Here is a 24,775-nt window from a genome sequence, read left to right as displayed (position 1 = left end):
TTTTTGGTAGGCATAAATGACCAAAACTGAACAAATGATCCGCAAGACCTTGTAGGCACCCCTTTAAACTGTTCAGCGAATTATTAAGTCCTTTGATATATGATATGCAGCAGTTTCTGTAAGCATTTCTTGATTAAAAGGGCTCAAAGGATGGGTTGGGGTTGCAACTAATCCTATTTTGTTTGGTGTGTACCAGCTGCAGTAAATGCCACATGTTATCCCCATTCCTTCATTTACTCGAACAGACAAAGTGAGACTGGTTGGTGAAGACAGATTTATACTGGGAGACAGAATCACAGGAAAGCCATGGCATGAGGGCAAGGGGTCAGGGGAAGGGTTGTGAAAATGGATGTGGTGAGTGTGAAATTGGGGCATTTAGATGAGACTTTTTAACAATCAATATCAAAGGTAGGATGGAAAGTATGACAGTAATAGCTCCTCTATCTTCACAATACCACAATTAGGACAAATTACCAAAGAAATTTTGCCTTCAGAACCTGGGCTTGCTTGGGTTCCCTCATCTTTATATTCACCTATTTTAAACTGCCTAGGCTTCACAGTTGTTTAGGAAGAGCTCCCCCACTGGTGAGTTGGTATACTGCTGCAGGAACCCAGTCAGATCGGTGAGTGTCCGCTGGTCAACCCGGTTCTGCTCAGTGTTGAGGGCGGTGGCACCGCCACTGTGGATGGGCCGGCCATTGTTGTCCAGGCAACAGTATGCGTTCCAGATATACTCTGGTATGTTGACCCGCTTGACGTTGTTTTTGATGATCCAGTTGTCAGCAGAGGGGATAGCACCCACCAGCACAAAGGCGTGGGCACACTTGGCGTTGAAGAGGTCGGTCAGCTGGGACTCATAGACGCGCCAGGCATTCTGGTTTAGTTTGGGGTTCTGGGGCACCACATTGGTGAGGGTGAAGGTGGCATTGCGTCTAGGCACTACAAGAAGTAAAGATGGACTGACTTTTTAAACCTTTTAAAAAACTGATTAACATTGCTTAAAATGTAAATTTTAAAAAAAAGGAAAATAAAGAAAAAAGACACAACAAAACTACAAAAACTATTACATAAATATCACAAAAACATTATTTGATCTTGTTCTTGAAGCACTTATAAAGTTAGCTCATGCCCACATGCCCCATGTTAGCTTTCCTTGCCCGCTCTTATCACAAAAAGCATTATTTATATATATATTGAAATTCTGCTGACTTCAACTTTCTGTGCAGACACAATTATCAACAGAATGAAAACAGTATCAGTAGCCCCCTGTCAGTAAGCGCTTTTTGACTTATGTACAATCAGATGTCCATTCAGAATTTCATCCAGAAATAAAAAAAATAGCCTATCAAATGTTCTTTCCCTTTATTTAACTCCAAAAGCCTGAGCTGGATTGAGTGGGTGAAGGATACTGAGAGAACTGCTTGAATTGGTGTGCACCGTACACTCCATCAGGTTTACAACTGTAATGTATGACTCAAGCACGAGTACCAGCACAATACATACAGTATAATGTAAATATCACTCAGTAAGACTCAGAATTCATTCACCCAGAGCCTTCTAGTGAAGAAAGCCACGAGTTAGTCTAGGAATGGTCATTATCAAGTGACCTCTATGAATGGAGCCAGGATGAGGGGAGTATTACCTGCATGGTGCCCATTGGGGTTGAGGTGCCCACGGTCAAAGCCAGAATGGGTGTAGTCCTCGTTAAGAGCTTGTCTCTCACCCAAATAGATGCCCGGGTTGTCCTGCCCCAGCCAGTACCCATCCCTCATCTCTGTGCCCCAGTTAAGGTCCACAAGCTGTGACACAATACTGTGGTCAGTCATCACTGCCTGTGTGTATGTGGGTGTATGATGGATATAAACTGAAGCCATATTTAAGGACAAATTAGCCTGTTATACCCTAAATTGGCAAGTCCCAAGGATCTCCCTCATTTGCAACTGTTGGAAGATTGTTACAGTGACCATCTGTGCTATGTGTCACTTCGTATGGCCATACACATGATCCAAAAAATACATGTGCTCTCATCAAAAGGCTTGCTTCATACAAGATCACTGTAAAAATGTTTACAAGCATGTTGCCCCATAGCATAATTTTACTGCTTAAATAAAGAAAAAAAAGTCTTACGGGATCGTTTTCAACATCTGTCTCTTTTGAATTCACTGTTTCTATATGTAGCCATAATAAATAGTATGAGTGTATTGTATGTGTATAGTATTCAAGTAGCATGAGTATGCAAGTGTGAGGACATGTTACCAAATTAATATATTACCAAATTGTAGGTTTTCTTTAAATAAAAACAATATTTTTTGATGTATTAGATGTGCTTGATGCATTTCCGTGATATGTGGGACATGACTGGTGTATTTTATAGAGTGGGATAGTATTGTGTATGAGTGAGTGGGATATGACTGTTTTCATGCTTGGCAAAGCTGACCTGAAGACTTCATTGAACAAATAGAGGCATATTTAATTATAGTCGATAGTCTAAAAGAAAAAAAAGAGAAAGTGCCCAATACCTATTGTGTTCATTATTTAAGCAAAATGTTATTTCACCACATATAAAACACAATGATATCATCTGTACTGAAATAACCAGTTAGTAAACTAATATATACATAAAAATATGACAGTTACCTCCAGCTGGGAACACCGACACAAAAAATTGCTAGATATATCTAATATAGCATTGTATAATGTAGAGATACCTGTGCAGACCTGGCTTATATTGATGTTAATTCTTCAAGTATGCATTTACAAATAATTTGTTGTTGTTTAAATATTTAAATTGATTAAATATGCCAGCCCATTAAAAATTGATCTGTTTACATAAACCCAGCAAGACCTTCCAGAGAGCGATCATCTGAGTGGAGTGACTGAGCAACAGAGGAATTATAGGTCATTTATTTGCTTACACATGTAAAAAAAATAATGAATGTGTAGATGTTTACACAGCATGCACATAAACCTTTCATGAAGACAAAAGCATGGTTCCCCAACATATTTTTGAAATGCAATTATGGAAAAAGTCTCCTGTGCATATTACAATAAAAGGCAGGTAATGTTGGCGGAACCCCCCCCCCCCCCAAACCTAAATAATGTGCATGATGAGTTGCATTTAGTAAAATTAAACTATGCTAGATTTGTGATATTCAGTATTTGCAGTTTTGTACAGTGTTTCAAGCCTTATAAAACCTAGTTTATTATACATACATGTTTCTATGTGCTGTATGCCCCTGTTATGTGGAAGTGTGTATGTGCACTCGTTACTTTAAAAGCTCACTCAGTCTCCACAGCATGGTGGTAAACATGTATGGGTTTGAGGGAGTCTGTCAGGATAAATCCCAGCCAGATGTCAGTCTCCTTCTAGAGAGCTCTGGGGCATGTCTAATTTAATATAAAAATGCATATTGGAGTAGATGAAGACATCATGAGGAAAATATAAAATAAACATAAATATAGTTCACTCCCTTTCCTGTTTGTTATTCTGTAGGTGACACACTTTAAAATAACTGTCTCCAGAATCTGTCTTTGTTTTATTCTCTACTTCCAAAGCTGCCTCTCTTACCTCTTGTTCTCTTCTCTTCATTTCTACCTCACTCTTTCCCCCTTACTCTCCCTTTCTTGCTCTATTGATCCCAGTATCCCACTAATAAAACTACACAAAAAGAGTATGTAGTGTATGAATGAGCAGCTAGCTGAAGAGAAGCAGGAAGGTGGACGCTGTGTTTCAGGTAAAGGGGCTAATATCCCTCTCTCTGTTTACTTGCCTGCGGCTCCACGAACCAGCGCTTCTCCCGGCCTCCGCCGTCGCTGGTCTGGAAGCGGTAGGCGGAGTACACGGCGATGCGGTGGTGGGTGTCATACAGCGTGGCGAAGTGGTAGGAGTTTTTGAAGCGCTGGCACAGTCGGGCAGCACCGGGCGTCGCCGCGCCCCAGTCCGGCACCTTCCCCTGGTAGAAGAAGTCCAGGCATTCTGGGATGTCCTGAAAACTGCCCACCACCTCTCCTCTTGCAGAGGACAGGTATCCCCCAACAAGGACACACAGGGCTACCAAGGCCTGCATCCCGGCCAATAGCAAAGACTGATGCAATTAAATGGAATTCTGAACCCTTCTCCTGGGGCAGAGCTTCACAGCAGAGGCAAGCTTTGACCCAGGCTGATTCTCCTTTTTTATAATGCTTCCTTATCTACTTTTATACTGTGTGTTTTTCTCTGTCTGTTTTCACTGGCATGGGAAGGTCACCAGGTAGACCTAAAGTAAGTCACATTGTGGCCTGTGTGTGTGGTGTGTTACTCCTTTTGCACGTGATAGGTTGCAGTTAAATAGATGTTGGCATTTGCACTTTGTTTTGAGGGAATTTTCTTTCTCAACTGAACTTTACAGCATTTAGAGTAGGCTTTTCTCAACTAACATCTAGTTGGCTTGTTAACCAAAAATGGTGAAGCCATTCCCTTTTCACTAGACTAGACATCAAATATAGGTAAAACATCTTTGTTACCTTTCATTAAAATTACTAAAAAGCAAATGAATAAGGGGAATGCCATAATGATTATTCAGAAAGATTATAGTCATGTTTCAGGCCACTGGGTGAACCAAACCCATTTATGTATAGTGTGGGTTGTTGTATTTTTCCATGCACCCAGATAAGCTGAGTGTTGTGTAAGAGAGGGCTCATATGTTTGGTTCCCAAGGGGTCATACTTGTCAGGGGTCAAACACTGAAAACAACGCTGACCCTGTGGCCTTGTCTCTCCTTTTGGCATCAGGCATGGGTTATTTCTCTGTGTACCCAGTGTATTGGAATAACCTGGAGATAAGGCTGAGGAACGGGAGAAAACTAGCATGTGCAGACAACTGCGCCAACCTCAGCACCACCATGCCAAATTTGCCCAAAGTTGGGTTCCACGTACGGCTCGAGCAAACCTTGGAGGCTTTGGAGAAATGCAGGTTGCCTTCTTTCTCCTGCATTGGGAGAAATTTAACATCAGATTTGAAAGGATTTAATTACCCTACATACCAGACAACTAAAATCGCTAATGTGCTGCTGCACAGGTGGCACTGTAGCTCTAGGCGACTGTAAACATGTGCTTTCCTCACTTTGAGCACTGAAACAGGATCAGCTATCACAGCCAAAATCTAAACCTCAGTTGTTTTATGTAGTCAGCTGAAGCTGCTCCTGAGTTAGCGCTTAGAGGATGTTATCTGCCTACAATGTCTCCATATCACGGTTTGTGGGGATAGCTGTAACGTTGTATTCATCACTTCCTGGTATAAATCTATGATACTCCACAGGGTATCACTCGAAGGATGCATGTTCTAATCAAGATTTTAAGTGCTGGAATGTATAGAGTTGGAAGTGACCTGTCATTTCTCATGATTTTGAACCTTTATTCTGAGGTAATTGTACTTATTTGATCTTACAGGGTTAACTTCAGGATTTTAACAACAGTCCTAATAAACTATCACAAAAAAAAAAATCTAATGGTTTAACGCACTCGTTAGCTTTGCCTGCTAGTTTGTACCTTGCCTGGCCAGCCTTTGGCATTTTGTCATGCAGTACTTCTAATATTGTTGACTCTGTATGGTTTTTTGCTTGTGTTGTATTGTACCTCACTTGTAAGTCACTTTAGATAAAAGTGTCTGCCAAATGAATAAATGTAATGTAAATGTATTTACACTTTTAAGACTTCACTCACTCACTCACTTCACTCCTAAAACAAAATGCCCACTAGATGGTGCAGTTGGCTCAATGTTTTTGCAATACAAATATGTCCAGGCCAGAGGACTGCCTGAGAGTCCCTCTGCCTCCCCCGATGGAGTAACTGTCCTCTGTAAGCACCTGGGAGTGCATTGCCAGCCAGGTGCCATGGAACTTCATTTTAATAAAAGGAACCATATCCCTCCGATGACACTGATCTGTCCCCTGGGCCCAAGGTCAGTCACATGCACGCATCTACTGTACATCTTGCGGGTAAATGTCAATACTCTGTCCTCCATGATGGCAATTTTCTGTCTGGCATTTCCTGCCTTGTCATTTGTCAATTCTTTTTTTCTTCCCTGCCATGTGTAAATTCTCTCAGAGCTACCCGTACGACTGTAGAAACAATCGCCCGGATCTGCATGCTGCAGCAGCGTAACAGCGGAACAGTTTTATAACACTGCCGTGACACTAAAGCGTGAACCCCCAGGTGCTTTGGAGGATGTCAGGTTTACCCAGCTCACCCTTAAACGCGGGGACATGAAATATCTTATTATACATGACAGCACTAATGATACTGCGCGACTGAGAGGCGGCTTCACACTTTCTGACAGCGACCAGCTGTTACCTCAGCCTCTCGCTGTCAGCGGAAGAAATGATAAACTCAGCAGATAAATATAGGGATGGATACTATGAATGTCGAGCCCTTTCCCTTTCGCCTTCACATTTACAAGGAATTAGAAATGAGGTTTTATCTCCATTTTACACAGTTTTTAAGCAAATGAATCCCTCAAAGATAGTGTGTCACAGGCATTCAATAGACCTACAGTCCTAAGGGGTTAGGTACAGGGCCAAGGCTGGACAGATTTTCCCTGTCTCACCAAAATGAGTGCTCCCGGAGAACTGCAGTCTGGCATCTTGTTAGCAGTGAATTAAATGTGACAGACATTCACTGTGATCTGTTCCCTGCAAATACAAAGTCATTTATTTAATTTCTTCAAATATATGGGGGAATTTCAAAAATTGGACTCAGTCGCAACTGCCCTGCGGTATCGGGGAGCAGTTTGGTCATTCTGGCCAAACAGAAACCGCAACTCTGTCACGGGCTTGTACTGTTCGTGACTGTTAGTCAGGCCTGCATCACTGAGGTAGTAGACTTTGTCCCCTCACACGGTTGCTGGAACACCAGAAGTAACAAAAGGTTGGCTAGCCCATAGACTGCTTAAGCTGCAGACATTATGTTTGACAGGGACGGGTTTCAGATCTTGAAAAGGTCTGTATGGTCATCTCAGCAAACATTCACATGCCTTAGCCATTCCATTCCTGTCACATACCACCGCCCAGAACTGCATTGCATTGTGTTTCAGTCTGGGCCTCCAAACGGAATGCATTTCATATTTATTCATACATTTCATAATATATTTATTTATGATACGAACCCCCCACCATCCCCCACCCTCCTTTCCAAAATCCATTACTGTAATCCATCACGCCGGCATCCTCCGCCACACAAACAGCCCAGTCACCATAGCAACCGACTCCGTCCTGGCTATGCGCATTTCTATCTCTGCTCTGATTGGCTGGCAGACGGGCAGTCTGAGCCTGTCTGAGAGATGTGGTAATTGGCTTGGAGTCTCCAATTATCCAAACCCCCCCATACCCATATCTACAGTGGGGGAGAGGGGGCAGCTGGGGTCAGGGTAATGCACTCAAGAGGGAGGGGGGATATGCGTGTTGGGGGGGTGGGGGGGTCAGGACGGTTGAATCTCAGGGGATTGAATTGGTGCATGTGAGGAGGAGGTGTGTATGCCCAGTGCACTACTAAAAATGCACAGTTAAAAAAAAACAATTGTGAGCATCTGTGCTATTGCTTTGTTAAAGAAAAAGAAAGGGTGGGTCTCTCTGGCGCTGTTAAGTGCATGAGTATATTTCCATATATCAAAAAGAAAAACATTCAAAACATTTCTATCATCCAAACAGTCATGCAGAAATATATTGTGATATTTTTTCGGATTGCATAAGAAATCCCTCTATATCAATCAACAGTGATCATTAACTCTACCCCCCCAATTCCTTAGCGCCTGGGCGGGGGGGGCAATGCAATGTGTTCCGGACTGCTGTTAGAGGGAGACCCACTGCCCATATGCTTCATAGGCCATATGCTCATCCATCAGTGACAAATCTAAGAAGCCTGGTGCTGGAACAGCATGCATATCTTAAACCTAACCCTGGTCACTTAGAGAAGAAACCAGGAACTGACCCAGGGTCACTGCATCTCGGTTACGACCTATGGTGTTTGGCAGGGTGGCCCAGCCAGGGTTCAGCTTTCCAGCTGCCATCAACACCACTGCTGATGGTGGTGCTGCTCTATGTCACGGCCGGATTTAAACCCAAAGGCCCCAGCAAACATGGGTAAACTGTACCCAGTTTCCTGCCGTACCAAGATACATACACACAAACACTCTCACAAACACACACCATGCAGGGTGTTCTTTTATTCCGATCTAAGCTTCTCTCAAAAAAAACTCTCAGTCCAGCTCGACCAGACGTTCTTAGGTCCAAATATGGACCATTTGCAAGGGCTTATAGCCACAGAAAGAGTATAAGTAGGCCTGCATCCTCACGGCTCTCATGGAAAACACCACTAGAGGCAGAGAACAGGAGTAACAACTTTTATTTCTTACTTTTAAATGGAAGGACTGCAGAAAAAAAGAAAACGAGAGGAAAGAAATTCAGTCGAAAAACCGAGCGTTACCTTGAAAAAAAAATGCCATGGATTTACATTTGATGATGATCATGATGGTAATGATGATGACAGTTACTCATTTGCAGTTGTTATTTCAAAGCATTCTCAGACAGGAGAAAATAATAAAGTTCAAAAAAAAAAATTCAGAGAGAGATTTGATCCCTCGGGCAGAATACAAACAAGTTCACTTTTTCCAATTTTCCAACAAACAGCTACAAGAAAGGAAAATGCACACACACTCACACACGGGAATTTCTTTCTTTTTTTTTCAAAAGTGCAAGCAAGATCACGGCACAATAATATACAAGAAGATCAACTCCACTTTTGCTGAAGACTGGGCATATGTGCCTGGTAGGCCCCTCCTCCCCCCCCCCAAAATGTGAGGATTCTAAAACAGAGAGGGGGTCCTGATCATTCAAAGAGAGAGAAAAGCCAAATGACGTGAAGAACGACTTCTTCAGTCCTCCTTTTAACCAAGATGTATCTCAGTGAGCACCAGGAGGACCATTTCAGTCAAAGTGAACTCATACCCTTAGCTTGTACACTCATCGAACCCTCTGCTATCTGATAAGCCCCACCCACACCACCCACATCATATTAACATGGCTGCAGAATGGTTTCCTCTGCCCCCTCAGAATCAGACCAATAATATCAAACAGTAAAGTCTATAAATGGACTCTCCTCCCCCTCATACTTCCACATGTAAAATAGCTCATAGGCTCAAACAGATGGGACAACTGTATTCTTCCAGAGAATGACTTTCCAGAGAAAGGTAAAATATACAGACCAACCCCCCTCTAGGAAAAGGAGAGATGCTTTGGTTCTCCTGGGCTATCTGAGACAGATCTGAGGCAGGAAGATGGCCATTACAAGAGAGGATGTGATTTTGACCACTATGTCATCTCATCCATTGGTTAATAATTCTTCAGTCTGTGACAGAGCTGAAACCACTCGTGCACATTCTTAAAGTTCCTCAGCATGGCCTCTATATAAATAGAGATATCAATATGTTCTTATAATAGGGACTAGTGGCATGGACTTAAGGGAGAGGCAGGGGAAAAATATAACTGACGATCAGGTCCCTGCCGCCCTTTGCTATGGCAGCTCTCAGATGTACTCCCAGGAGCAACAATGAAAGGGACTGATGATGCCAAGTCCGCTTCATTACTGACCTCCTAAGGTGGGACCACTGACCCCTAACTCAGACACAGGGGAAGCTGCTGCTTGTGATCCTTAACATCATTAGATGACCTTAGGCGTGTGCACACACACATATACACACACACGGCCATCACACTGGCATCAGTGCACTCCAGGAGCTCCTGGACATCTTTAAAGGATCGGAGGAAGAAGCAGGGAAGACAGAAAGGTTCATGCTGGGATACAGCCCATCTGCAGATGGCCCGAACATCTCTGGCCACTCCAAAGAAGGCCTTGTGACCATGTAGCACTGCAAGCAGACTGGCTGCAATAAGGCTTCAAATTAACAGAAATGTTTGGAATGTCTTAATGTGCCTTATTGGAAATGTGTGTTGATTTGAGCGTCACGTGGGCTGTTCAGGTCAATGGAACAACTGTTTTTTTATTGGTTAGACAGAACAGTTAGGCTGAGTGGCAAAGTGATCAATCTACTAAATCATGCAGAATGTCATTGTAACCTTGGACAGCTTGGAAGGTCACAGGTATCCCAGAATGCACTGTGCAGATTCCTAAAAAGAAATGAGCTCCATGTACTTTTCTTGTTTCCTTCTTTCATCTCCTGTTTGCCTCAAAATAAAAAAAATCTATTTTTCTTCAAAAATGTTTACAGCGCTTTTAGTGTCACATTCTTCCTGTGCAAAATGTTCAAAGTACAAAAAAAATGTAAATAAGCCTGGGAGGGGAGAGGGGCTGGTGAGTGGGGATCAGCAAAGAAGTGCAATGCAAAAGAGGGAGAAAGTGAACTCACAGTCTTCACATCTCCAATTCAGCTCTCTCTCCATTGCAATTCCTTCAGTTCAAATAACCATGGTCAATTCCGCATATTTATATTCCAGTTCAGTTCCAGTTCCAATTCAAAATTTTCATTACTGGTGATGCAGAAAATCCTTTAGTCATTTTCCAGCAATCAACCAAGCCAAAACCTGGCTGCACTTAAGAGTAGGTAATGTAATTGCTGACCTATGAAACTGAACATATATGGAGCATATTTTCAAAATATATAAAAGCATGTCTTATTTATATAAAAAATATATCTATTATTGCCATGTTCACATATAATTGTTTGCTCATATTGAGCCATACATTGTAATGTTACAATATAATGTGCAATATGTACATGCAATCAAAGGGATGAACACAGCAAATATTGACATACTTTTAATATATGACAGAAATATTTGAACATATACCAAAATATCCTGTCATTCCTCATATTTTTATCTCCTGTTTAATGTATATTACCATACAGCATATTGCTTTTTCATAATGGTCTTCGGTTTCTAAAACATAAACCATTCTGTTGTGAGCATCTCCCCACTCACCCCTAACTTAGGAGGAAGAAGTTAAAAAGGGCTGACCAATTAAATCTGATTAATCTCTTTGGATGGAACGAATGCATGTGGTGTAGGATAGTCCTTTCAGGCAGGTCAAAGCACAATCAGACTTTGGGTTAAAAACAGACTTGTTTTCAGTGCAAGCTCGCAAACACACATGCTGGCTTCCCAGTAATACTCCTCTGGCTTTAGTTGACTTTTTTAATAGCGCGTTTAAATTACATGTCCTAGCACGCAAAGCAGTCTGGCAGACAGTTATGAGCTCATTCTACTAGTATTATCATGAATTTCGTTTTTTGCATTTTCTTACAAAAATGAATATTCCCTCAAAATGTCTTGGAAGAAATACTGCACAAGCTAGCATAAACTTTGTCATGGCAAACAAATAAAACTATGTAGCCATAGTGGTATTGTTTGTAGAAAAAATAAATACATGGAATCAATGGTAATACTTTTGTTTTTAAAATTCAGATTCTTACAGAACACTCAGCCCACCCCATCACCCCAACCCCCCAACCCCCCCAAAGTTCTGGTTCAGCACCTGGTCAGCTACAGTTGCTCCAGTTCACATATTTTTAAGAACGCACACAGAGAAAAGGAACTCCTCTGGGTGCATTACAAACACATTATTGCGAATTAAGTGTGCTTTTTTTCTCTTTTCATCCTCAAAATATCTTTTTTTAAAAAGAAACAATGACACGGAACACCATGCAAAGAAATCAAAACAAAACAGTAAAACAAAATGTACGGGCACTGTTTTTAAAACAAGGCCCTGATAGATAAAAATCTGCATTGTCCACACGTACGTACACGCTCTCGCACACACGCACACACATTGAAAAGCATATCAAGCCCCACCCAAGTCACAGAAATCCGATATTGGCTTTTTTCTTTTTTTTTTTTTCTTTTTTTTTTAAAAACCAGGTGATTTATAATACAATCTGGCAATAATTGCAATACTTTTCATTTTCATGTGGGATAAGTCCAGAATGCATCTATCTGTACCATTGCCATTTCTATTCTGGCAGTGACTCGATTACCTTTGGGTTCTGGTATGAAAGCCAGGTCATTGCCTGTGGGTTTAGAGATCAAAGGCTGCCAGGGATCACCTTAAAGGGAGAAGCGGCCCCCAGGATTGGCTCGCGCTGGTGACGGTGCACGCCCACTCTGCCGCTGCGCAATGCGAGGTGCAGAACCCCTGATTTTTAGGCTAAGCTTTTTGATGGGGACATTTTTAGCCTTCGCCTCTTTTGACAGTCTCAGGTGTTCCTGAACTGTCCCTGTTGAGGGCACAGTGTGTCTGTCCGTGACTGTGAGATAAGGAGCCACAGCAGGCAGCGGAGGCGTGTCTCACAGACATCGGGCCAATGGCACGCGCGCACAGTCAGCAGGCACGCCGACCCCTGACGCAGCTTCTGCCCCAGTGTTGAGACTGATTGCAGAACGCAGACCCCCCCCCCCCCTCCGCCCACCCCTGCCTTGGTGCTCGGCTGACTACGCCAGCCAACGCAGCCCTTCAGAGCAAAGCTTGAGGACACTTTGGCCGGCAAGATCTCCTCTCAAGTGCCCTTGTGCGGCTGGGTGTTAAATGCCCGCTCTCTAATGGAGAGCAGAGGACAAGTGAGCTGCTCTGTGCGGGCGCCTGCTGTTCACCGCTCACACCGTGCATCGCTCCAAGCGGCGGCTCCTGCCGCCACAGCCGGACCTGCCCCTCTGACAGACAGAAGGACCAGCTGGGCAGACAGACAGGCAGACGGGTGAAGTGTCTGTGAGGTTAGAGGTGCGTTCTGCAACACCGACACAGGGGCACAAGCCGGGTCAGACCTCGCTACTGATCCCCTCATACCCGAGTGACAACCTTGAGATTCTGGAGTTTCCTTCTTTGATTGACAGGCAAAGGCTGGAGGAGAGAGCCTGAGCAGGGTGTGGAGGGTGGGGCAGAGTGGGGCAGGACCGGGCAGGACAGGGCGGAGGGGTGTTCGGCAGGGCTTAGGTCAGGGTGATGTAGGCCGAAGCCTTCTCTTTCAGCTGTCGCAGACACAGATGGCAACTCCAGCTCCCTGAAAGAACAACAACCCAACAGAAACTCTGACAAGGCTACACGGGGGTAAAAAATCAGGATGTGGTTATGATGGGTGAGTGAGGCTTCATGAACCCTATAACGTGTAGCCCCAGCCACTGCCTCATACAGTATGTCCCAGCCAAAAGACTTTGCACTCCATTGTCAAACAGTAACTGCTTCAAATCTGTGAGTCACTAACAACACATGATCACTCCATTCATTTTATAGCTCATGAGGCCTCATTCTACCCTCACTAGCATTTCATATGCAGTTATTAATAGTAACACTCATATTATTGGGAACAAGCACACCCTGACTTACCACGCTTGCATTAGTCAACACACTGTGTCAATCTGGACAGCATTCATCCAACTGTGCTTTAAATAAAATGACCCTTACAACTATTTCCTCCAAGACTGGTCGGTTTCTCATCGATATTGCTACATGTATACATGATGGCGTTATAATCATATGATATTGTAACCTGCTATGAAATTTGGGCAATTTTTGATAGTAAACCAGCACATAGCATATTGTATGCTAACAAATCTAGGCTGTCCTTTTGGAGTGAAACATGGAGTAAGAAGTTACTGCAGAACTGCATAGCTAAGAAGGATTTGAACCCTGAGCTCCCCGGTGCAATGCTCCGGCACCCTGTCCACTTCAGCAGTACCTACCCTCTGGTGGCTCAGCCATGGGGGGGCTCAGGCAGTACATGTGGTACCCTCTGTCACAATCATCACAGAACAGCAGCTGATCCTGCCAGGCAGACACACAGAGACAGAGAAAGATGCAGCCTTCATTCACGGCCCCCGAAGACGTCAGCGGGACGAGTCCCTCGCTAAACAAGCGGCACGCTCGACACTCCAGAGCCTGTCAGCGGGGAGCGGCGTGCAGAGACGAAAATGAGTGCACGTGAATAGGAGGGAGAGAGAGTGCCCCTCGCTAAGATTCGCTTTGTCGTTCATTCACTGCAACTCAGCGGTGGGTCCCGGTTTGCGTCGGGAAATTACATTCGAGACTCATACGTGCACGCTTTCTTTTCTTTCATTAATAATGCACTGCGCTTATCCGTCACACATAAAAATAGCCGAGGTCTGGTCATGCTGGAGTCTGGAATTTGGAGGCTATGGGACATTCTTTTTTTTTTCTCATAGTCATGCACTTTTACACCTGAAAGCCCGGAATGTTACATCGGCTCCTTCCGTCCTGAATCTGCCAATTCCGACCTTTGATTCGTACACCAGGCCAAATTTTTTACTTTTCCGTTCTTGATAAAGTCCAACATATGAATGTGACGCTCTCTCCAAATGAACAACACATTCACTCCAAATGAAGTAATACCTGGACGTGTGTTTCAGGAAGTGACACAGGAATTTCAGATACTGACTGCAGCTTGGGTGCTGACAGTGGCGGAGGGAGGAGCCGTGGCCGTCCTATAGGGTCAAAGTGTGGCCATCCTTTCCCTCCAGCGGAGGTGAGGACAAGCCACAGAGACACCCTCAGGGGGTGGGGAAAGGATAGGGGTGTAGTTATTGGGGAGGGGGCGAGGATGGGGGAAATGAGGCTGTCAGATGGGGGTGTCGGTCTGTGGGGAGGGTGGGGTTTGTAGCAGCGGGACAGTTACAAAGATGGATCCATGATTGGATGGGTGTGGCAGAGGGGGCGTGGTGGAGAGGTATGTGAGAGGAGGAGGCGGGTGGGCGCCAGGCAGAGGGCGTGGCCACCCAGGGCGGGGCGCTCACGTCGTTCTCGGAGGTGCCGCAGAGGCTGCAGGACTTGCACTCAATGCACTGCCAGCGGTAGGTCCGCACGGCCGCCGTCATGTTCACCGTGAACTGCAGGCAGGAGGGGTGGCCTGGGGTCACAGTGAGAGACAGGCACTGTCACTCTCATCGCTACAGGGGATCCTCGTCACTCAAGTGCTGGCATCAGGCAGCGCTCCCAATTCATCACCCAATATTACATTAACACCCATAGGAATCCCTTGGTTATTGTATAATTACTTAAATATACACAGCAGCCATGGGTTCATTGAACTGTCATGCTGTTATTAGACTCTGTGCATGTGCCTGTTTTTTATGGGGAACAGATCAACTTCTGTGCATCAGTGTTTAGAATTAGTCCAGTACAGTACAGCCACCTGTGTGAGTCCACATATACTGTGAGTACAGTATAGAATTCACACATACATCTGTTCATGGTAAACTCTAGAACCTGTCCCCTAAGAATGGTGAGGGAGAGACCAGGTGAGAGCTACACAGCGACTGAGCTGAATTTGCAAAAGGCTGTGAAATGCTCTGAGCTCCTGGGAAGGTGCTTCATCATTTCAGTTCTTTCATTGGTTCATTCGCTCACCACAATCATCCTCGCAAGCTCAGCATCAGCGCTCCTCCTAATATTGTCACTCCCATTACTCTTACTCCTCATTACTCACCATCATCATCATCATTACTGTCACTCTGATCAGCGTCATCATTAGCGTCGCTATTTTCCCGAGCTAGCGTAGCCGTCTCACCTCTTCGTCAATAGTTCAACGTCGTATTCACTACCATGCTCCTCCTCGTTACCATCATCATCCTCACCACCGCCACCCTCATCGCTATCGCTCGTCATAACCCTAGGCAGTTGACCCTCGCTCTGACCGCTCCCGCCCCCCTCGGCGCCCGGGCCGTACCTGACCGCCCGCAGTCTGCGCAGGAGATGAGGTCCTCGGGACAGCCCGTCTTCTTGGAGCCGCCCAGACAGAAGTCGCAGTAGCCATTGGGAATGACTGACCCGTCAGGAGCTTTTTTGGCTGAAACGGAAGCAGAGGAGAGGAGGCATGATGGACCAACACCACGGCTGCAGGACGGTGCGCATCTACCTCATTACAGAGTTTAAAGTCTATTTACGATGAGGCTTTGTGTACCGGTTCTTTTGACAGTGCACTGAGGACATCGAGAGGGCTTTACACCAATGGTAATTACTAGGTAGCAATGATTACACACAACCAGGTCACACACACACAGAGGAGTGCATTCTAGAGCAGGACATTACTTGCTGCAAAAAATCACCAGCAACACCCAGATATTCCTGGCATTAAAGCTTTTTGGCAGCATTTGTGTTCACCTTGGCCACATCAGCCAGGAGGCTGGACTGACGGCTGCCAGATTATGACAGCACATGGCGCTACACCAGCCGGCCTGGACAGCGGCATGCAGGGACGCGGGGAGAGACAGAGAGAGGAACGGGGCGGGGCTTCTTGAACTGCAATTGACTGGCACAACAGGCCAGAATAAACACTGAATGGCTGTAAAACAGAAGTCCCACAACAGAAGCTAAGACAGAGGAAAGGGGAGGGTTTGAAAGAGGAAAAGAGGAAAAAAGTGTTTGCTGTGTGTGTGTGCTTGTGTGTGTGTGTGCGTGCGTGTGAGAGAGAGAGAGAGAGAGAGAGAGATCTGACGCCAAATACTAGTGAGACTGAAGATGAAGTGCATCCCTGCTGGATAGGGAACCCCCCCCCCCCCCCCCCCCATATGTTTGTTTTGGAAAAGCAAGCAGGCCCATCACAGCCTGGGATTTTCCAGCGCCTGCTCAGCCAGGGAAGCGTTGGGTAGGATGGGACCGTGAGCTCCACTGGGACGCCCGAAGGTCTGTTCAATATTGTCACAGGAACAGTGAGAGCCTTGGAGGAAAACAAGCGTGAAGCCAGACCTGCTGTGTGCTGGGACAGACACCTGTGAAGCAGCATTCAGTTACTGTCACATCAGCGCTGGCACAAATTTTCACGCAATTTTCTTATATTAATGTGAAATACTGCCTACAGTTATGTCTGTTACACGGATTACGCATTTCCACTGCTTCTCAGCAAGATCAACAGTAGCATAATGTAGACTGCACTAAATTTAAGATGCACATAAATATACAATATACCCCCCCACACACACACAGATATTCTGTATGCATTTGACAACGCACGCACACGTTCGTATAAACACACTCACACAATCACATTTGCAGTCACACATACAGGCTAAAGGAAGAGCAGTCTCTCTCTTTTTGTAACACATACATGCCAGTACAGCCACACACATACAGACTCAAGCATGCAGTTTCTCTCTCTGTCTCTCTCTCTCACTCTCTTTCTCTCTCTCTGCACAGTGTGGTAGTGTAATCAGTGCTGCTGGTCTGGTGTGTAATTTGGAGTGCTCTGGGCCACTCTGCTCTGGTTATTAATCCCACTCTCCCTGGATTGTGCTGAGGGAGGAGGCTGTGGGGGGTGGGGGTGCTGGGGGTGGGAGGGGGTGGGGGTGGTTGTTTTTCTCCAGAGGGCTGATCTATAATCCCTGGAGGAATAATAAAACAGGACTCTCAGAGGTTCAGAGGTGCTGCATAATGCACAGTCACCTCAGCAGACTGCAGTAAACCTCCTCAGTTCAATCGACAGACACGGGTATAGTCAGACAGCTGATGAACAACAGACAGCTGTGGGGTACGTGGAGCATATATTCAAGACATCCAGTCGTAGACCACGAAAAGAGCGCCTGTAATGATCAGAGCATAAATGCACAGGCAGCACGGGTGACACCTAGCATTTGCAATGATCGGCGCAGAGAGAGGCTTAGAGCAGCACAGAGAGAATATTCATCTTCTGGTGCCCTGGTTTCGAAATGCAGGAACGAACGCAGCTGAAACACAGGAAATTATGTGGTCATCTGGGAGTCTTCTCTCAGCGTATCCCATCATCCTCTTCTGCACCCCCCATCCCCCACCCCTCTTTAGATCAAGGGATAAACCCTGCAGAAGGTGAGACCTGGGAGTTCTGGTTGAGAGGTAGACCTGAAATACCCAAAGTTGTCCTCAATTTAAAAAGAACACGAAACCAAATAACTTTGACAAATAAACTCACACACACACAAAAACCTTGCGTGTTGCAGCATGTACGCCAAACTCATACTCAGGACACAAAACTGTATCTCCATTGTGCTCACACATTCTACCAAAAAATAGAGCCTCTGCCACACTCATCCAATCAATGGTCAGGTTTTTTCAGTTGTGTTTCATTGTTCAGAATGTGTTTCCGCGCACATAAACAAAGCCAAATGCACACACACACACAAACACACACACAGATACTGTTAGACTGCAGTACTGTAAATGAGGACTCCTTGTTGACCTTCTGGGCCAAGGAAGAGAATTAATGATTGAGCAATGTAGTGAAACCTGCCAAGGATGCAGCCGTGTTTGAGACCTGGAGTATGCCATCAGCAGTGTTCCCTCATTCCTACACCCCATGCAACGCCCCCTGCCACCCCTGTGCTAGCCCCCCCCACTCTCACATACTTACGGGGCACCTTTGACCATGAGCGAGCAAGATGTGAGAGAGAAAAGAGTGTGTAAAATAAAGAGAAATAGATGGGGAAAAAACTAGGTAGAGGGTCCTCTGGGATTTGTGGGGGTGAATGATACACAACCCCCCCTTCTCTTGTCCTCCTAGCCTTCCTCCCTCTATCACCCCCCCCCCCCCACCCACCCCCCCGCCTGCTCCCCTGCTCCCCTCCGCCCCCACCTCCCTTCGAACACCCTTCCAATTACTGTGAGAATACAGTCAGAACGCTACACTTCGCTGCTTTCAAGTGTGTCTCAGGTCCACAGGGAATTCACAGACAGCACATTCTCAAACACACGCTCACCCCCCTCCATACCCCCCCCACCCCCCCACCACTTCCCATATCTCGTCAGCAATGCTCTGCCGCTGGAGTCCCATAGTCATAACCTGGTGCAACCTGAATAGCTCGTAAATCAACAGAATGTAATTCAGTAAATAAAGCGGCCACAGCCTGGCTGCTTCCAGGCCACATTCAGTGCACCGCAGTGGGAAGAAACCACCACACTTGTTGCCTAATCTCTCAAAGCTGACCGGAGCTCGCACAGTTGTGTCTATTGCATGACACTGTGGCTGCTCAGTAAGAGAGACTTACATGCAGTATCTTACATGTTTATATTACCCATTTATACAGCTGGATATTTACTGTGGCTTTGGCTTCAGTACCTTGCCCAATGGTACAGCAGCCATGCCAAACTTATGACCTGAACTGGCAACCTTTGGATTATGAGCCCTGCTCCTTATCACTATGCCACACTGCTGCCCCCACAGCACCCACACTGTGACCCCTCTGTGGACGATGATTGACACATCCTGCCCTTCATCACAAACCCCACCAGCAGGAGCCCCGGGGAAAGAGGCCGTCCCTCAACGCTCCCCCGAAAACTGACCAGGGTCACGTTATCCTCAACAGCCCCTCCCACGATGCACTGCGCGGCGAGAAATGCAGCAGGCCAATGGGCACGGGATCGCTCAGGAAACAGACAGGTGGTGCAAAAGACAAAGAAAGAGAGGAAGAAGAAAGAGAAGAGGGAAAGGGAGAGGTGCGCCGGTAAATGAGGTGTCTGGCAGTGTGTCAGGGCGTTAAAGTGTGAAAATACACACTCGGCACTCCTGTCACACAGCTGCCTAATGAATAGGGCCCAGTGCAAACACCCCCTGTTTGCAGGGTGCGATTCTTTGCATAATAACTCGTGAAGGGTGGATACACCCCCTCTCTTAAACTTGACAAACGGGTGCCACCCCGCCTCGACTCCTGCCTGTAACATTGCAGCCTTTGCCCGCAGAGAGGCACAGATAGACACAAACACACGGGTTAACAGACAGACTGATAGCCAAACGCATTACGGACACACATATTGTAACCAACCAGTAAGAGAAAAAAAAAAACTGACCATAGCACAATGAATCTCTCCCTCTTTTTGCCTTTCTCTTACACACAGGAAACGACAAAGCCGGGGGAAGATCAAAAGGAATCACATGTTCTACCTTGTGGAAAACACAAAACAAATGCGAACATTTCTAAATCTGCCATCACAATGAATAAGGTTAATGGGTGCATGCTTGCTTTCACACGCACCACACATACCAGACTGCACCCTCAGAACACACAGCGATAACATGCACACATCCACACACATGCCAACAATCACTCACACACACACACGCACACACACACACAGGCCATCCTCTCCCCTGTCCAGCCAGCACTAACGACCTGCGCTGGCCCCGCACACAATGACATGGCAAAGGAAGGAGACGGGGAGGTTTTGGTGCATAATAGGACTTGATCTATGACTGCAGCGGGTTCGAATTGACCTGCACTACAGCAGTCGGTGTTTGGCGGAGCAGAGACTCTACCAACAGCCCCTTGTTCAACACATACATATGTACATATGCTTATACTGACACACAGATTGACATGCTCATGAATCCAAATGCACACATAGAAAAATACACACACACACACACACACACACACACACACACACACAGATGCATGATTTGGGAAACTGGTTGTTATGAAAGCTTAAACATGAACATTCTAAGACCGGAAGCTTCCAAAACAGTCACTGTCCATGACAGAGTACTGAGTCAAATTTGCGTATTGCTTCCACATGTGATATTAAAATCCTATTAACATGCCCCCTCGGCTCATCCCACCCTCCAAAATGCTCATCACCAAGTTCCAATTATTTCCTTTGTTTGCCTTGCTGAGTCCATACATGTTTTACTGTGTTAGTGAAGTGGGAAAAACATCACAGACATGTAGGACAGGCCATTAAAAAGACATTAGAGTAATGCATGTGTTTGTGTCTGAGTTTGAGGAAGGCAGGGCTTTACTCATAAGCTGGGGTAGAGGTGGGGGTAGGGGGGTGACAACCAGAGACAGCAAAATTAGATTCGGGAACCAATCCTAGCCTGGTCTCCCAGTCTGTTTTTAATACTGAATATCAAACGGAGCAGGCTGAAATATCAGCCAGCCGGCCCTCTCACTGTCTGGGGTAATTTAAATGGTAAATCATAAAGAGAATTTTTAACTCTCACTCTCTCCTCTGCCTAGCCTCTAATAAACACCCCTGCAGCCCACCCCTTATGCCCCCCCCCCACACACACACACACATACTCCCCCCCCATCCAATGCCAAACTCCACTTCCCCATCTCTGCTCAATGTACATAACAACATATTCTTTAGGAAGAAGCTCGCCGGGGTCGCCATGACAACGGCATTGCTAGGCAACAGCCATTTCTCTTCCTGCTTTGTTGCTGAGCAGTGGCGGTAGCGGCAGCAGTGCGGCAGCGCCAGTGACTACACGCCTGTCGGAGGCCTAGTTCAGGAGACAGAAATCGACCAGCTCCAGCAGAAGCATGTGGAAGTTTACAATGAGGGGGGGAAAGGGCGGGGGGGGGGGGGGGCGCAAGAGAATTGGGGGTCCTAACAAATGGCAGGGAGCTGTACTTATTTAAGCCTGAAAGTCCCTATCTGGAACAGAACCCGCAATAGACTATCGAAGTGCACCAGATGATAGATCGGACCTCTTTAAATATCTCACAAAACAAAGACAGTGTTGCGATTCCACCCTGTTTTGCTAACTTACTTCCACATACCAGTAGCTATTCTCTCAGATTTTCCCTCCGTTCCTATTAGCTATTATGAGGAGGGCTAGTAACAGATGAGAGCATTGAGATGTACCGCTATAACAGAAATCTCAGCCCTCCAAAGGGAGAATTCCCGGGGAGGGGGCACAGGATGTGTTAAATGTTAATCACTCGCAGCCTCTTGCACTGAAGTCTCAAGAAACGAGTCCAGATCCAGATCTCATGTTCGCTCATTGTGGAAAAACACCAAAACAACGGGTGACCTTCAAACAGCTAGACTGTTCTCTCCCCCCCCCCCCCCCCCATCCAACCCCCCCACCCCCCAACCGTCTGTCCATCCAGATAAAGGAGTGACTGCATCTCAATTCAGAATGTTGGGTGGACCTTAACGAGGGCCGCACACAGCCCCCTCCCCTCCGCTGACGACCCACAAAACCAATTTTCAGGTGAACATCAGAAGGGCAGCCTCTAAAGCAAACACCCCCCCCCCCCCTTCCCCCCACCGCCTCCATCACCCCCCCGCCCCCCAACCCTCCACTATATGAAAAAACAGGAAGGACAGCCATGAATTTTAATGCACCTGCCCATTTCCACCGCCAGCCATTTCCAGCCATGGTGAAAATAAATAAATAAATAAATAAACAGAGGAGAGATGGATAAATAATAAAACAAAAAAGAGAGAAAGAGAATCTCATCTCCTGGTGGAATAATCTGTCATTTATCAAACCGATTGAAAGAGCAGGAGAGAGAGAGAGGGAGAAAGACACAGAAAGAAAGAGGTGGGGAGGGGGTTGCAAAAATGAAATAAGAGAAAAAGAAAGAATTTGAATCCCGCCAAGCCCCGTGTTTCAGACTATTGGGGTGGTGGATGTGGGAGTGGAGTCTGTCTAGACGCCGGAAACGGTCTTTCTGGCTGTTTAATAACGCATGAATAATGTATGGCAGAGATTCCATTATTACCAATATCATTAATATTATTATCCTTGGTGTAATATATATGCGGTGTGCCTCGGTCCCCTCGTATGCATCCTTATCCTAGTCTGTGTCGATTTGGGGGGGAATTATGGCAGGGGCTATTTTCTCCAACATCCAAGAAGACCCCCCCCCCCCACATCCCCACTCCCACCCCCGCCAACACACACAGAACTCCTCTTTTTCATTTCGCCAGAGAAGATTGCGAATTGTTTGCGTATTGGGCACACACACACACACACACACGCGCACACACACACACACACACACACACACACACGCGCACACACACACACACACACACACACACACACACACACACACGCGCACACACACACACATGCACGCACGCGCACACATAGACACCCATCTCCCCCACCCCCACACCCCCCCCCACCCCCCACCCCCCCTGCTTCGGATCACACCATCTCCCTCTGTTTGAGCAAGCCTGAGACATCCAAGGTCAGGGGAACGGGTTTTGGCTAAAAAACTCCGAGGCATTCCAAACAAAGACTCCAGACAGCACTCGAAGCCCGAACACCGGGGATCACCCTTACAAAAATGTCTTGCAGGACAAGGGCCAGTTTTCAGTGCATTCTTGTAGAAAACAGCCATTTTGCAATCAGCATTTTTATTCTTCCCACTAATGATAAATCTCCCTCCTGGCACGGGTCTGCATCTGTGACACAGTGTCACAGCCCAGACAGTGACCAGGGCTGCCCCCCCCCCCCCCCCCCCCCAAAAAAGGCCATATCCCCTCTCCCACTGCTCCCCCACACCACCTGAACACAACAGCAACCTGAAACTACAACACAAGCCCAGATTCAGCCACACAGCACACAGCAGATTCAACTATTCCTACTGTACTCAGAAATGACCAAATACAAGAAATGACCAAATGAATTACCTGTTATTCACTGCAGTTGGTCTTTTTGCAATTAAATTTACCTCCAGTCAGGTGAACAACAGAGTGATATTTAACAATTTCAAGGAATATTGCTGATTATGCAACACTTACATTATCACAGTTCATACAGTAGAAGTACACAATACTACATAGTGTGTGGTCAGAGTGGTGTAACACTACACACATATAGGTTACATTCTTACCTATTTCATCTCAAATGACACCAAACAGCAGCTGTTTACCACCTCCAAAAAGTTGACTTTACTCTGTTCAATTTTCACACCAGAGACCAACACGCCTGATGCCAGCATATTTCTGCTTTCGGACTGTTCTCATTACACTAGACAAAGCCATCTTTTACTCCTTTGGGTGTGGTGGGCACATTTGTGAATGAATAGTAACATCTTGTTTTTCAAACCTTAAAACCCTTTCATTTTTGAATTCTTGCACACCATTGCTTTCTCCAGGCCTACGTGAAAATATCTGATGCTTGCCTGTGTTCAAAGAGCCTCTGTCAGCTCTCCTGACAGATTGTGCTTATGCTAACATAAACCCTTTTCACAGCGCCCTATGGTGTAGCACATACAGTTTACACAAGTTAACAACAAATTTACACTTTGGAGCATCATTTTCCACAAAAAAAGATAAAATACAAGGATTTGATGTTTCCTTTTTGAAAATTAGAATATTATACAAAAATGCAGGTCCAACTTATGAGGACTAACTTGATATAATGTTTTGAGCACAGTGTATTATCATCTTACTACAAGAGTAAATGTATTCTGATGCAGCGATGCAGAGATTGATTATAGTATGCGGTGGCATTTTTACAGACTAATTAGGAGGATACATGAGGCTGCCATGAGACACAGTTAAACTACAGATAAATATAACATCTACACTTCCATTGCTTCGGGTGTCTTTTAGCACTGTCTATGTGATCCTTCAGTCTGTGCACGGTGCTGACTTCTCATTTTCTCTAGCCCCACTGCACGATCACCAGCACAGCATAGCACAGCCACCTCCAAGCGCTGCTCTCCTCCGATAAACCACCTCCAAAGTAGCATGAAAGGTGACTCCAAAAAGCTGGCTAGCTGCTGGCTTGGTTGTGGGTGGACCCCTTTCGCAATGGTGTGAAGATGGCTCTGATAGTACAACAAGCTTCTACCACAGTGTTTCTGTTAACTGAATTAGATATGTAATATGTGTTTATGGTAAGATCAGTTTGAATGTTTTATATACAGCATGTACACAGTGTAATATGGGTACAGTATGTAATATGAGATGGTGTGTAACATACGATGTGTAGAATGGGTGCAGTTTGTAACATGGCTATAGTGTGCAGTATTGGTATAACATAATATGGATACAAAGTACAATGTCA

At 45.7% G+C, this 24,775-nt stretch overlaps 2 protein-coding genes across 2 annotated transcripts in view; both read right to left on the bottom strand.

Annotated features, from left to right (window-relative positions):
• Positions 1-547: 547 nt before the first annotated feature.
• Positions 548-4,067, bottom strand: si:dkey-243k1.3 (endonuclease domain-containing 1 protein-like). The gene is made up of 3 exons (XM_036536610.1): positions 3,771-4,067; positions 1,643-1,799; positions 548-939 (listed from the first exon to the last, which is right to left on the bottom strand). The coding sequence occupies exons 1-3, from the start codon at positions 4,065-4,067 to the stop codon at positions 548-550; spliced, it is 846 nt and encodes a 281-aa protein (XP_036392503.1).
• An 8,405-nt stretch (positions 4,068-12,472) lies between these two features.
• dpf1 (D4, zinc and double PHD fingers family 1) overlaps positions 12,473-24,775 on the bottom strand; it is a gene marked incomplete at its 5' end in the record, with an annotated part of 29,115 nt that continues 16,812 nt past the window's right edge. Inside the window, 4 exon segments of the mRNA XM_036536609.1 lie at positions 12,473-13,042; positions 13,722-13,803; positions 14,790-14,902; positions 15,722-15,841. Coding sequence (XP_036392502.1) covers positions 12,972-13,042; positions 13,722-13,803; positions 14,790-14,902; positions 15,722-15,841 — 386 coding nt within the window.

Source organism: Megalops cyprinoides, chromosome 9 (genome assembly GCF_013368585.1).
Source record: "Megalops cyprinoides isolate fMegCyp1 chromosome 9, fMegCyp1.pri, whole genome shotgun sequence".
NCBI classification, from domain to species: Eukaryota; Metazoa; Chordata; class Actinopteri; order Elopiformes; family Megalopidae; genus Megalops; species Megalops cyprinoides.
This window is presented reverse-complemented; position numbering and strand designations above follow the sequence as displayed.

Bases quoted from the DNA above. Each gene is read 5' to 3' on its own strand.
- si:dkey-243k1.3 (XM_036536610.1), bottom strand. From the start codon at position 4,067: ATGCAGGCCTTGGTAGCCCTGTGTGTCCTTGTTGGGGGATACCTGTCC. The intron at 1,800-3,770 runs GCAAGTAAACAG...ATTGTGTCACAG, and splicing joins GCTGGTTCGTGGAGCCGCAG to CTTGTGGACCTTAACTGGGG. The intron at 940-1,642 runs GTAATACTCCCC...TACTTCTTGTAG, and splicing joins CCCCAATGGGCACCATGCAG to TGCCTAGACGCAATGCCACC.